Source organism: Psittacula echo, assembly GCF_963264785.1.
Source record: "Psittacula echo genome assembly, chromosome: 2".
Taxonomy (NCBI): Eukaryota; Metazoa; Chordata; class Aves; order Psittaciformes; family Psittacidae; genus Psittacula; species Psittacula echo.
The window spans coordinates 112,189,708-112,205,086 of NC_137737.1; the positions used below are offsets into that span (position 1 = coordinate 112,189,708).

The 15,379-nt window shown below is 41.2% G+C and overlaps 1 protein-coding gene across 4 annotated transcripts in view; it reads right to left on the reverse strand.

Annotated features, from left to right (window-relative positions):
* OSBPL1A (oxysterol binding protein like 1A) overlaps positions 1 to 15,379 on the reverse strand; it is an 82,240-nt gene that overhangs the window by 15,848 nt on the left and 51,013 nt on the right. For all 4 annotated transcript variants that reach the window (XM_080609812.1, XM_080609813.1, XM_080609811.1 and 1 more), the window contains 3 exons: positions 10,411 to 10,561; positions 3,681 to 3,756; positions 2,112 to 2,246 (listed from right to left, as the gene is read on the reverse strand). In XM_080609812.1, the coding sequence (XP_080465938.1) occupies positions 2,112 to 2,246; positions 3,681 to 3,756; positions 10,411 to 10,561 (362 nt within the window). The remainder of the gene's footprint in view (positions 1 to 2,111; positions 2,247 to 3,680; positions 3,757 to 10,410; positions 10,562 to 15,379) is intronic.

Here is a 15,379-nt window from a genome sequence, read left to right on the forward strand (position 1 = left end):
CTACAGAATGAATCTTCTGCAATAGCTTAGCGAAGTTCTGTTTGCAAGGCAGGGGAATAAAAAGTTTTCATCAAAAGGGTAAAAACCCCCAAGTTTTAGGAAAAGCAAAACATTTTCCTAGATAAGCATCCTGGTTTTGGCTGGGATAGAGTAATTTTCTTCCTAGTAGCTGGTACAGTGCTGTGTTTTGGATTTACGATGAGAATAAAGTTGGTAACACACCGATGTTCAGTTACTGCTGAGCAGCACTTAGAACTGAGTCAAGTCCTTTCCTGCTCCTCACCCCATCCCACCAGCAAGCAGGGTGGGGGTGCACAAGAAGTTGGGAGGGGACATAGCCAGGACAGCTGACCCTCACTGACCACAGGGATATTCCAGACCATATGGTGTCATGATCAGTATACAAACTATGGGGAAACTGGCTGGGGACCCCTGCTCAGGAACTGGCTGGGCATCGGCTGGCAGGTGGTGAGCAAGTGCATTATCACTTGTATATTCTAATTCTTTTATTATAATCATTATCATTGATAATAACATTATATATAATATAATTATATTATATAATTATATTATATAATAACATTATATTATTATATAATATATATTATATATATTTTATATATTATATATTATATAATAACATTAATCATTGTCACTTCCTTTTCTATTAAACTGTCTTTATCTTTAAACTGCCCATGGCAGGGGGGCTGGAACTAGATGATCTTAAGGTCCTTTCCAACCCTAACTATTCTATGATTCTATGATCTGTTTATATCACTTCTTTTTCCCAATTCTCTTTCCATCTTGTGGGAGTAAGCAAGCAGCCGTGTGCTGTTTAGCTACCTTAATTGTCTGCCAGGTGACAGTCCTGGCCACATGGTTTGAATGCACCTGACTTCATCTGGATCTTTGGGCAACCTGCTTGTTGACCAGGTCATCATAAATTACCTCCAGCACGGCTAATTCCTTCAGGTACTGGATACCTTTTTGCATGGTGGCCCACTTGCCTGGGTGACATAAAACATCTTCCTTGAAGGGACATATTTTCTTCATGCCTGACAGGAGTCACCTCCAGAGGCTGAGGATTTGTGCCACTTTTCAAAACACCTTGTCACTGCCCTCTTCTCCAGGAAGCGATTCCAGCTGTTTGACTTCCTTAGCCTCCAATTCCAGGCTACTGGCCCTGGTATCCCAGCATCTGAGCAGCCAGATGCACTGACCAGGATGAAGCTGAAATCTTTTCATGTATCTTGTGGCTCACTCACAGATGGAGATCATCTATGAATGATCACTTGTGAATTCTTCCTCTTCCCAGGTCAGTGGCCATCTCTCTCCCTCCTCCCATTCTCATGATGGCCCTGCTTCAAAGCCGTCTGCCTTGTCCACTACTTCTGCCTGCCTCCTTTTAGAAGAACCTCCTTTACTAAACCAGCTAACTTCAGCTTCCCCTATTTCTTACTGTGTATAGAGGCAACTGATACTGGCATGGGTTGTTTCATTTGTTCAGCTGCTGTGTCAGTTGCAGGGCTTAGAGTAGCTGCCTGATGTTTTGTCTTCAGATCCAGATACCTTCTCTTGCCCTTGAGGGTACTGAATAGTATTGAAGGCTCAGAAGACATGGGACAGCCCCATGTTGCAGTGATTTGTATATCTCTGCAATTCCCAGGGTGATAGCAAACTTTCCTAAGTATTTTACCAGTTTTTCCAAATTCTGCATTTGTTCAGGGGTGAAATTCCAAACTGTTGGAGATGACCACTGTCTCAGCTGTGCCTTCTCCCTGTTTCTTGTGTCCCCCATAGCCTACTTGCTGGTGGGGTGGTACAAGAAGCTCAAAAGTCCTTGACTTAGTGTAAACACTTCTTAGCAACAACTAAAACATCAATGTATTATCAACATGTCATCCCAAATACAGCACTACACCAGCTGCTAGGAAAAAAATTCACTATCCCAGCTAAAACCAGGACAATCAGCAAAACTGGTTAATGAATAAGAGAATCCAACACACAGCAAATTATGGGAGTTCCTCCTATGACAAGACTATCTACAAAGAAAAGAAATCCCAACCCATTCATCAAGAGCTAAATTGCAGAAATTACCACACCCAAAGTACCTGCATTCGCTCAGCTGTGCTGGAAAGTGAGCTGGCTTTGTGGATGAGGTATGTATGCTCCATGTACTCTGTAAGTCGCTGCAGAAAGCTCAACGGCTCATTGAAGATAACCGGCATTGTGATCTTCGACAACTCCTGATGCACAAATGAAACTTGTGTTGAAACCCAAATGACTAGAGACACTGACCTTACGAAGCGTAACCGGCTTATAAAACAAAAAAAAATGATGCTCTTAAGTGCTAATGCCATATGCTCGACTTGGCTCTGCTAATGCCAAAAGGAAAAAACCCTGTACATCCCTTATGAGCCTGATAAGCCTGTGTTGACATTAAGGCTACTTTTAAAACAAAAACCAAAACATCGATCAAATAAACTTAGTATCAAAAAATGCATTAAGAAGGTGAGATGAAACAATGGAATGGTGTATTAAGGACCTTTCTAAAGACTGAATTATTTCTTAGTTTAAAAATAGATATAAGCCATCTAATTACTTATGCATATTATCTTCTTTAGAGGCAGGCAGGCAGGCGGGGGGAGAAGGAGGATGAGAAAGGACAGAGAAACATGGTGATACAGGAGTGAAAACCGTTGGATTCTGTATTTGTAAGAAAAAGGGAATTTTTGTAAAAGGAATAAAAATATTAACAGAGGTCCTACAGTTCTGATGCAGTTCATTCTCCTTCCCATTTTTAAAAAGCATGCCCTCTAAAGGCGTAATATAGCAATGTTTTAAGCTGCCTGCAAAAAAGCATGTAGTATGACCACTGGCACTGTGCATGGTAAACAGCACTGTTCTTAACCATAATAGCAGCATAAGGCACTAACAGCTTTGTCAGACACTTTGGTACAATCCACGCTAAGTTCCACTCCCCCCACCAACTTCTGTGCAGCATTTCTGCAAAGCAGAATTAAGATCTTTATGGGGTTTTTTTCCTGCACACACCTTACCCAAGACAGGCTTTCAATCTACTCTTTGTATTTTAAGGTTATAACACTTTTCCACTAAAGCCACTGTGAGAAGGCTCAGATGCTTCACAACCACTCAAGGAGACTTGGAGCTGCTGATACAGGTATTCCCCAGCACTTCCACATCTCATTGCTTGGTGCTATTTATAACTACAGCAAGGGGACGAGGGGAAAAAAACAGTGACTAAACACACATTACAGGCTGGCAGAGGTTTGTCAGCAGTAAGTACTTTCAGCCTACTGCAGGGATCTAATGGAAAGAACTCTTCTCAATCCACCCTTAGCTGGAAGCAGATTAGGTGCCAACCAGGTAACCTCTGATCTGGCAACTGTCTGGCTAGTAAACACCATGGGGCCAGGGGAAAAACTGAGATAATAAAAGGAAGGCAGAAGAGCAAAATTAAAGTAGTTAAAAATCAAGTAGTTAAAATCTTAAAAATCAAGAGAAAACACTTTTACTGAAGGAATACTGCTCTGACAAGGTCTTACCTTCTTGAGTTGTGAAAGCAAATAAAGCATAAGCAGCAAATTAAAAAGGTCCCTTTTGGGCCCCAGGTGACCCAATCACTTCTCATCTTTTATCATAGCTTTCTGATTACCTACCATTCCAATGCATTTTCTTAAGATACTCCAGATACTGAAGTCATTTCTGGAAAACATCGGAGATGGCAAGCTTGTTCTGCAGAAAGGAACAGGGAAGAAAGCAGAAGTAGGAAAAGTTTTCCACTACTAACCATGACTAAGAAACCCAAATACTCTTCTTTGAAAGTAACAGTTTTCCAATTTTTAAATTAAAAAACCCAAGGGTTTTTTGGAGCACCTGAACTGTTTTACCTGCACAGAAACCTGAATTTCTCCAAAACCAGAACAATTCCATTCCTTTCATTGTGCATAAGAGCAGTGGAAGAGAATTTCTACATCAGTTATTAGAACAGCTAAGTTCTTTCTGAGTATGTTCACTATGTTTGAACAGATTTGAGAGTTAAGGAGTGAAGTTGTTTTTTTGCTGGTCACCTGAACACTGACAATGAAGGGCCATGACATTTATTGCCTACATTAAGATCAGCCTTCAGGTACAACAGAAGAATCAGCATCATGAAAGAACAGAACACACAGCAGCCTGTTCTACAGGGGCTGACATATCCTGAAGTGAATCTTAAACATACTTTCAAAACCAACATTAAGTCTGTATAACACAGCCTGTATTTCTCAGCTTTGTAAGAAATCAGGCACAGATTTTGTTCAGTTTTCATACTGCTACTCACCAGCTCCATTATTAATCCAATCTACCTACAGGAAAGCATAAATGTAGGTTGAAGCTCTCTGTCCACAACACTACTAAAATTTGTGTTTGGATCATGAAGCTACTACCAATGAGAAAAATTATCAAAAGGTATTTATTACCTCCAGTACACTCAAAATGCACGACCTATTTGAATTTCAAAGTTTAGCTAACTCTATTTAAATGATTGTGTTGCCCTTCTTACCAAGAAGGTTTTGTTTCCCCTCGAATTAGCTAAGCCAGTATCATTTTTAGAGTGTGAACAGGCTGTAGCTGCCTCCTCCACGCCTCTTCTCTGGTAAACAGAGTGCCAAAAGAAGAAATTAAAATTAAAACAAATTCTATTCAGGCCAAGATGTTAGTTTCAGTAGTCCTATTTGCTGTGTTACCTCCCATACTTACCTGCTACTGAAATACCTCCTTTACCAGGGCTGATGCTTCAGTTTTCACAACGAACAAAACCAAAACAAATGCTCCTTAAAATACAAGCAGCCCTATCTAATAAAAACCCAAGTCATATGCCTGAACTCCTCACAGTAGCAAACTACATTTTGTTAGCAAGTAGCTAACAGCCTAACACTGACTTGTTCCACTCGGCTCCCATGCAGGGGATGAGTGGGTAGGAGGATTTATTTTAATTGACCACCATGATATCACTCATTCCATATTCTAACTTTCCACAGATACAAAAATATTTTGTGCAACAGATTATCTTAAATAATATCAGGTATAAGATACTTCTGTAGATGCTTTGATACAAATGCCCAGGAGAGGACAGTGTCCACCAAGTAGTCAGTCTTACCTTCATTTGTAGTGATTACTTATTTTTTTCTGCATATTTTTTAATGAAGGCAGTTAGCTGACCCAGTATCTGTGTTTTGAGTAAGCCCTTCACATGCCTCTGGTTTGCTAAACTACATACAGGGACTGCTTTTTTCCCTGCATATAAAACCTCAAGTTTTCATTAAAGTTATCCTGTCCAATTTGTTTAATCACTTGAAAGTCAGCATTCAGTTTCAGCCATTTACCCATACTTCTTAACTACATCAGCCAAACCTGATACGGGAGTCGGAAAACACAAACCAGTTTTAAGTCACCAAGAAAGATCCCAGGGACAAGGACGGACATGTGGAAAAATGACAGGCAGCCAAGACCTGAGGCCCACTAACCTTGACACACTCCCTGTGATTAAGGGAAAGGTTTATGAATGCAAAAATTTCCTTCCAGAGGTCAATTTTAGAAAGAACTCAGGAAGTTAACTCTAGCTTTAAGTGACAAAAACATCTGCTGGAATCTCTGTGCAGTAGAACAGATAAGATGTATTTAAGACCATTCACTTAAACAAAAAACATTTGTCCAAAGCATTACCTATAGTAGACCAGCTACTACAGGAATCTTGTGGGGAAGGAGACACATGGTGTGAAAAAAGGCATGCTTAGCTTGCTCTTCATGTAAAACTGAGCAAAGTCCTGGCTCCCTAAAGCTACACACAAACATCTGCATTCTGAAAGGCTCCCAATGAGGTGACCAAAGGGAACCAGACAACAAAAACTCAGCAATAACAGAGAAACAGCAGTGACAAGTGGATGTTAAATGTAGTCTATTCAGGCTAAGATGTTACTTTAAGTAGTCCTACTTGCTGTGTTACCTCAAGTACTTACCTGCTACTGAAACGCCTTCATCAAGACTGATGCTTCATTTTTGCACAAGGGGTTTTTTGGGTTTTGGTTGGTTGGGCTTGGAAGGGGATGTTTATTCTTTGAGTTTTGTTGTGGGCTTTTTGGGGAGGGTTTTTCTTTGATTTTGGTTTTTAAAGTCTGGCTCAGATTAAAGGTTCCCCTCTTACACAGAAGTGATTCGAATACTTTCAGATTATTTCATATACTATTCCCCTATCACTCAAACCATCTCCCAAGAAGTTTTCAAGAATTAAGTCCTCTTTCAAAACACTCTATGAGCAATCAGTAGGATGGAAACTACATTAAAAAAATCAGAAGAAGACATCACACTAGAAGTGGCACTATAATCAAAGATGGCTTCACCTATATTTGTATGTACATCCCAACACACTGAATTCCTTGGAACCAACAGATTTATTCCTACATCTCCAAAAAAATACATGCTCCCTGCAGTCAAAAACTGATCTCCACCGCCCTGTGCAAAATCCTCACCACCCAAATGAGAGAGGCAGATTAGAACTCAGGCTTTTTAGATGAAGGTAGGAAATACATATGCTGACTTCATATTTGAAAAATCATGGCAGTCAGGTGAAGTTCCTGACGACTGGAAAAAGGGAAATATAACCCCCACTTTCAAGAAGGCGAAAATGGATGACCCAGGGAATTACAGACCAGTCAGGCTCACCTCTGTGCCTGGCAAACTCTTGGAGCAGATTCTCTTGGAAGACATGCTAAGGCACATGAAAAACAAGAAGGCACTTGGTGACAGCCAGCATGGCTTCACTAAGGGGAAATCCTGCCTGACCAATTTGGTGGCCTTCTATGATGGGGCTACAAAACTGATGGACAGGGGCAGAGCAGTTGACATCACCTACCTGGACTTGTGCAAAGCATTCAACACTGTCCCACACGACATCCTTGTCTCTAAATTGGAGAGACATCAATTTGATGGGTGGACCACTCAGTGGATAAAGAACTGGCTGGATGGCCACACGCAAAGAGTTGTGGTCAATGGCTCAATGTCCGGCTGGAGACCGGTAACGAGTGGTGTCCCTCAGGGATCGGTGTTGGGACCAGACTTGTTCAACATCTTTGTCGGTGACATGGACAGTGGGATTGAGTGCGCCCTCAGCAAGTTTGCCAACGACACCAAGCTGTGTGGTTTGGTTGATACACTGGAGGGAAAGGAATGCCATCCAGAGGGACCTCGACACACTTGTGAGGTGGGCTGATGCCAACCTGATGAAGTTTAACCATGCCAAGTGCAAGGTCCTACACCTGGGTCGAAGCAAACCCAGGCACAGCTACAGGTTGGGCAGAGAAGAGATTCAGAGCAGCCCTGCAGAGAAGGGCTTGGGGGTGTTGGTCAATGAGAAAATGAACATGAGCCGGCAGTGTGTGCTCGCAGCCCAGAAAGCCAACCGTATCCTGGGCTGCATCAAGAGGAGTGTGACCAGCAGGTCGAAGGAGGTGATCCTGCCCCTCTACTCTGCTCTCGTGAGACCTCACTTGGAGTATTGTGTGCAGTTCTGGTGTCCTCAACACAAAAAGGACATGGAACTGTTGGAACAAGTCCAGAGGAGGGCCACGAGGATGATCAGGGGACTGGAGCACCTCCTGTATGAAGACAGGCTGAGAAAGTTGGGGCTGTTCAGCCTGGAGAAGAGAAGGCTGCGTGGAGACCTCATAGCAGCCTTCCAGTATCTGAAGGGGGCCTATAAGGATGCTAGGGAGGGACTCTTCTTTAAGGACTGTAGTGACAGGACAATGTGTAACGGGTTAAAACTTAATGAGAGGAAGTTTAGATCGGATATGAGGAGGAAGTTCTTTAATGTGAGAGTGGTGAGGGACTGGAATGGGTTGCCCAAGGAAGTTGTGTCCCTGGCGGTGTTCAAAGCCAGGTTGGAGAGAGCCTTGAGTGACACGGTTTAGTGGGAGGTGTCCCTGCCCATGGCAGGGGGGTTAGAACTAGATGATCTTAAGGTCCTTTCCAACCCTAACTATCTATTCTATGATTCTATGACTGCTAAACAGTGTAGGTACTGTCATATGCAACCCAAATGCAGCTGCAGTTCATCTGAGGTACTACAGGAAGTTACCAAGATTTTAAGCAAAATAAATTAATGAGGTCTATTCTCCAGGTGACTTGTTCCCATATGGTTAACACAAACACAAGTTGAGCAAACAAGTTACAGCAAACCCAAGGGTGTAAAGGTGGTATTAACAGCTGTCAAAACATTTGGACCTCTCATTTTGCACAGCATCAAGAACTTAAGGTTTCTGCTCTGAAAAGGACACTGGTAACATCACAGACAATGCATATTTGATGACCACATGCCCTCTAACTAGCCCCAAAATCAAGAGGCACAAACTGAAGTCAGCAGCTCCAGGCAGAGTCCTGAAGTCCTGTCAAACAGATCCTGTACCAGGCCAAACACCACTGCCACCAAGAGCCTTAGAAACAAGGCCAGAAATACCACACAACTCCCACGCACGGAGAGGGTTATCTCAGAGGTTAAGTTTAAATTGGTTGAGCTCTGGGGAGAAACAGTTTGAATCAGTATTTCTGTGGATCAGTCCCCATGTGTCACCAAGATGTTGGGTAAAAAAGCTAAAATATGACCATACATTCTTATCTACATGCAAAAATTTCTACTTCTCTTTATCATAGTTTTCACTTCTGTTTAGCAATTAATTATTAGCCAGAGACTCATTTTACTTCAACATCCTTTACTCTCTTTGCTGATAAAAGACACGTAACTCAGAAACAACATAAGCAGAAATCACAGAATCACAGAATGGTTTGGGTTGGAAGGGACCTTAAAGGCCACCTCAGTTAACTCCCGTGCCATGGTCAGGGACACCTTCCACTAGACCAGGTTGCTCAAAGCCCCATCCAACCTGGCCCCCCAGGGATGGGGCAGCCAAAACTTCTCTGGGCAACCTCTTCCAGTGCCTCACCATCCTCATAATGAAGAATCCTTTTCCTAATGCCTAACCTAAATCTCCCCTATTTCAGTTTAAAGCCATTACCCTTTGTCCTATCACTACATGCCCTTGTAAAAAGTCCCTCTCCAGATTTCCTGTTTATTGCTTTTCATTCCCCTTTATAAGATCACCACATCTTACATGCTTCTTCAGTCATTTGCTCCCTACAGTTCTACAGCATAATACAGTGTTATGGAAACCTGGACAAATTATTTCTTTTGTATAGTAAACGATATGTAGTAAAAGATTGATTCCTGTTAAAACTCTTCAAGACAATGCACGTCAACATTTTCATGTTGATTGTGAATTGCCCCCCCCCCCTCCTCACAGTTCAATAAATGTAATTCAGATGTCCACCTTTACCTAGCGCTTTCCCCCAACCCTGAACTTCCTGCTCTAATTAGCAAAGGCAGTTAGCCAAGGCCATAAATATCACTTCGGTAATAGCACAAGAGTGCAAAGCAACATGCTTAGTCAGCTGCTTTATGTTACCTTCCCAAACCACCCCATTATTCCACCCAAGCCCTTATTTGCCTTAGTCTTTGCCTAGCGTGGGAGGGATACACATGCAGAGGTTGAACCTTGAAACATCAGGCCTCTGACATTACCACATTTCAACCGTCAGTGCAATTTAACTATTTAGGATACCAAGTAATTAAAGCAGTCTTGCTAGCTTCTGTAGAATTAAATAATAATTTCCTGGTTTTACACAAATCTGGAATCCCAATGATCATTCTGCATATCCAAAACATTTCCAAAGTAGTCTTTTTGAAAACATGCTTAAGTCTGGCTTGATTCCTAACATAAACATTATATTGCCCTTTCACTGAAACTCGAGCATAGTGGTGTCTATTACATCTCATTAACTCCAGACCTATTGTCCTCCATTATCAGCAAGGAAACAAACAAAAATGGATCATTTGACAGCACAAAATAAGCACATAAAACATGGATGAGACTTCTGGAATAAGACTCCCTTTGTGCACATTTGAGTTTCTGATGCCAGGCTAACAATATTTTTCATTCATTCCCCATATCAACAGGAGGATCAAGTGTCTGGAAAGTAAAGAGGCAATAGGAGGCATAGATCATGAAAGATACATGAAGGAATTAAAATCCACATAGATTTCACTACGATCTATTAAAAAACAAGTGTGTCCACTTTCACATAGCACATTCTATTTTATTTTTACTTATTCAGATTTGATCATCAAAAAACAAATGCAAAGGAGCACACTAGCCTTGGAAAAATGTTCTTTATAAAACCATAGCACTACCAACTATTTGTCAATCATCCCTAACAAATTTTAAAAAGTTTTCACAGTTAGCTTTTTAGAGATTCCTGTGGTCTTTTACTCACCATTAAGAACAGACAATACCTTACCTGTGTTTCTTGATCCCATTGGACAGCGACTCCCCACTGCCACAAACCTTTTCTTCAGGCATGTCTGAAGTTATTGTATCTTTTGAATCCATGTCCTCCAGTGAGTAGGCCGTTGTTTCAAACACACTTAATGATTTTTCAGATTCTGAATCTGCAAAAGAGCAGGTGCATGTTAATGAATCTACCGCCTGTGCTAGACTTCAGTCACCAGCAGATCTTCGCTCTTTGTACAAAACTGAAACCTAAGTAGGCTACTGTGTCCTAATGACAGCATCCATTTGGTAAGTAACTAGTACTGCCACTGACTGTTGCAGCTCTGTATCCAGATACAAAGAGACTGCATGATAAGCAAGAACATTAAAAATCCTGTAAAAGAGATAAAATTTGACACTGTTATTAAACTGAAGCTACTACAACTTGCTCAGGAAAAGTGCCAGTGTAACACAAATGCCAGTACCTTACCTAAGTTACCTCAACATTCAAGCATTGAGTCCTTCTTCCAGATAAGATTTAAGTTTGGTCTGAATTCCTGGACACTCAAGGCTGCCCACAACCTTCACTTCCCAACTTACTGAACAAGAATCAAAGAACAGAAGGAGATATTGTACACAGTGGATTGTATTAGCCACGTAAGTCCCAGCAAAGTCTAAATGATAAGCTCAGCAATCAATAAGATAAACGTTGTACTCTGGAAGGTAGGTTAATAGTACAATCCATATCACATCTAAAATTAAAAATATCAACACACCACATTAATTCCAACCAGTGATTTGGTTAGGCAGGGTTTGACTACCTCTGGAGAAGGGACAGTTTTGCCCCAAATCAGAAAATAAAAATTTCCTGGCAAAAAGCTGTATTTTTGTTCCATGTTTTTCCTTCAAACCTGCAAGACTGTCAAAGGATTATCCAATTGCAAGTTCCAGGAAGCAAGGGAACAGCTTAAGTAATGATGCACTAATTTCTATCCCATTTGAGAAATCCTTTAGCAGAAACCAGGTACAATATTGAATGGTAAAGAGCTTAATGCAAGCCCCACTGCTTCTGAAAAAAAAAAGCACACCCAAACTGTAGTAGACACCATTCCTGCCATGTACTTCTTTCAGCATATGCTCCTGCTCTTGGCTGCAAATACCCAGAGAAATAATTGCAAGATTAGTCATCTCTCACACACTGATTCTAATTCAAAACTAGTAATGAAAACCCGCTGAAGTAGTAGTCCATTCAAAAGAATATCTCAGTCACAGATGTCCACTGCCAGGTGCTTTCTTGTTTTCTCTTAAGAAAACTACGCCAGCACCTTCTCCTGAACGTGTAAATTGCATGTTGCTTTGGTGGACAATGACAACAGCACTTTCTACTACATTCAGATTACAGAAGGGTCAAGAAGATGATAAAATCCTGATGAATGGACGGGCTGTACCACAGTGTCTCGATCCTCTCTACACCGAGTGAGATCTAGAAGCATAAAGGAGATCTTTCCTTTCATTAAAAACATCTATCCCTATTCCTCATCAAGACTACTGAAATTAAGCCAGTTGCTAGGGAATGAAAAGAACTGCCAGCTGGTGCTAAGGATATGCTAAAAAAGTGGACTGGCACTCCAGAGAATCTTCTCACAAGTCTCCCCAAATTAGTCTGTCTGGTTCTGCGCCAAACTATGGTATAACATATCAAAGCATTAGTTTTGTAGGTACTATATATAACAAATAGGATAAAGAGAAGCATTTTTACTTGTGGACAAGTCTGTTACATAAAATACAGACTTTTTTCAGAGATCATAAGCTCAGATAGCCAGGAAAACACTCTGCATATCCAAATATCACAGAGGAAGGGACACTCCAGCAGTGTAACACAACTTGAGCTTCAGTATGCGACTGTACGACAGGATATAAATCCCTTCAAGGTAAGTATTCTACCTCTATTGAAAGAGCTGCTCAATTGTGCCAATAGTTATTGTCACAAGAAAACCATGAAGCAAACCCATAACATAAAGCAGAGCCTGCCTTCTGTGCAGCTCCCTTCTTCTGTCTGCAAACAAGACAGTCCTGGATGGTACAAGAGTCACAAGACAAATGCCCTCAATTTGAGTTTCTGAAACAGACCTAGGACTCCAGAGGTGGAAAGGGAAGAATAGGTAAGCTTCACCAGAATCACTGACCATTTTCTGATATGCTTCTCAGTATAATAAGGATTTTTAAACATTGCACATGATCAGTTCTCCTAATGCTGTGCAGAGACACAATTATGCAGGACTGAGCTCAGCACCTGCAAACCTTTCCAGACCTGTAGACAACGACCAGCCACCCCTCTCCAGGGCATGTGCCTTGCTTAATGCAAGAGCATGCTATACAATAAAGAACAGTAGAAGAAAGAAACCAGACACCATTACAAGAAATTGCTCTCCAGAGATCTCTCTCCCATTTTCCTGCGAAATGGCTCTCATTGAGAAAGTATGACTACAACAGCTCCTGCTAAAGATCTCAATCTTCAACCCCTTTTCAGCAACTTTTTTGACTGAACTAGCTTCACAAGCCTTGAGTGTTTAGGCATCAGAATGATCAAGCCTAGTACTGTATTGTGAGCACAGATCAATAGGCAACTAACTCAGACTGAGCTTTCCCCTGTGTACTTGCAGCTAACTCTTTTCTGAATTAAGATTTGCATACTCCCCCGTCACTGCAAAAAAAGATCTATATTCACAAGTTGTTACAGAGCAGCTGTCAAACAGATGACTAGGAGAAAAATGAGGGTTTTTTTCTATTGAACTTAAGGGGGTGTGGGCTGAAGTGGGGGGAGAAGGAATAAGGCCTGTTCAGAAGCCAAGATTTTTAAGTGATCTTTGAGACAAGAGCAGGAAGCTCTCCAGCTCATGAAACCCAAAGTGTCAAGGTAACAGTAAAAACACGAGCTACATTTTGCAAGAGTGGGAGAGCAAGGGAAAAAGCAGAAGCAATGACAGAAGAAACTTAAGGCAAGTTAATCTATTGCAACAACTGGTAACCCTTCAGTTCCAGATAAAAAATGATTGGCCAATGTATTTGGTTAATAAATACATCTAAGAAAGGTAGTGTTTAACCACTGGCAAAATTGGGTTTGAATTCTGACCAGGTGTTTCCCATCACTCCCTGAAACACCTGAATTCATTCTTTTAATTATATTCAAGGCAAGAATATAGTTAAAAACAGGCAGCAGTGTTCTCAGAGAGGTTGTGCAGTGGTTTTGGTATACAATCCAAAAAAGCCACTTGGCAAACTACCCTAAAAAAGGAAGGAAGGGCAGAAAGTTTCTGTGCTTTTTGTACAGTTTTTAAGCTGGCAACTGATGACAAACTAGGAAGTGAGCAGAAGCAACAGAACTGGCCTACTACTTCTTGTATCATTTAGAAACATTATTCATAAACACAGCACCCATTAGTGGTACATAACAGCTGAAGCTGTACTATTAAGGGCTAGCTTTAGTATAATCTAAATATTCCTGCAGCTAAATAACTGCTTTTATAGTAAGATTCCATCTATGTAAAAACATCAATACCCAACTCAACACACACAAAGCTGTGTTTGCAGAAAACCCCCACTTCTCAGATAAAATCTGTTAAAGAAAAATCAGGAGAGTTCTAAGCTTTTCCCAAATCAAGTGTGCAATTTGCATATAATCAGGGAATCTTATCTGCAAGACAAAAATCAAGTACTTTTTAATTCTTGGCCTGCTTAGCCATTTTTTAGCACTGTGGATAGACACTGCATTTGTATTCTGTTTTCAAAAGCTTCCTGAGGTCTATATACTTAATCAAGGCTAATAACTTCTCCAGCTCTCTAGGAGATACCATTGGTCTTACTAAATTTTGCTATTTGTTTAGCGCTGCTTCCCTTCCCCAAACTCCCCCTTCCTCACCCCACCATGCTTTAAACATAGCATTCAATCCTGAAACTGCTCCAGCACTCCATGTGCTATCAAGTTTAATTACACATTTCCACCACTCCCATGGTGAGAGGATCGGCACACCATCAGCACACCGAGAAACGCTGTTAACTGACCTATTGCCATCAGAGTTCAGATTAATAACACCCTTAACTTGGCTGCTCTTAACACTGGATACCATACTCCGGTTACACAAATAACTCCCATTTCCTGTAGGTTCTTCCTTTCATGTACAGTGTCCACTGTTCTCCAATTGCAGGGATTTAGGATTTACCTCAACAGTCAGGAAGCACTGGTAACAGCATATCACTTAAAAAGAAGAGAGACTTCAGCAAATAAACTACTGCCTCAGTAAGCAATCCTACCACATTTCAAACATCTTCCTCACCCCAGTTTTGGAAAAGAAAGATGTTTCTGCAATTGTGCCCACAATTTCCACAAGCAAAACTACGCAACACAGACTTATCAGTGACCAATGTGGTGTATGCCAACATCAGCAGGTAGCACGGCTCAGTTGGAGCAGATCTGCAAGCCAAACAGATGGTGCTGAGGACTTGACACTTGAACTAAAAACATTTCTGGTGGTGTTCTCTTCAGATTAGCTCTACTCCCCTACCATGCACTGAGTGTCCAATAGCAACCAGCCTGTATCTTCCAATTCAGCTTCATTCAGGACTCAGGTTCGTGCAATCAGATTCCTCTACATCAGAGGATGAATCAGAGCATGGTAAATGGGGACAAGTAGCTGCTGCTGTGAACATACCCTTTCTAATACACTTCTCATTCAAAAACCTGATTAAAAGTATTGCATTGCTCTGAATTGTCACAGCTAGTTATACTTGGTTGAGAGTAAGCAAGCGAAAGTGTCTAATACATGGATAACATTCTTTTAGAAAATAAAACAAAAAGCAGCAGTGGCTTTTTCTTTCAACCTGTCAAGTCAAAGCTAACAACTCTTCAGCTCAAAATGCAAGCCAAAGAGTTATGCAATACTCTCACTTCTAAAATCACTTCTGTGGTAGAGATTTAGAATTACAAAAAGATTCTAATA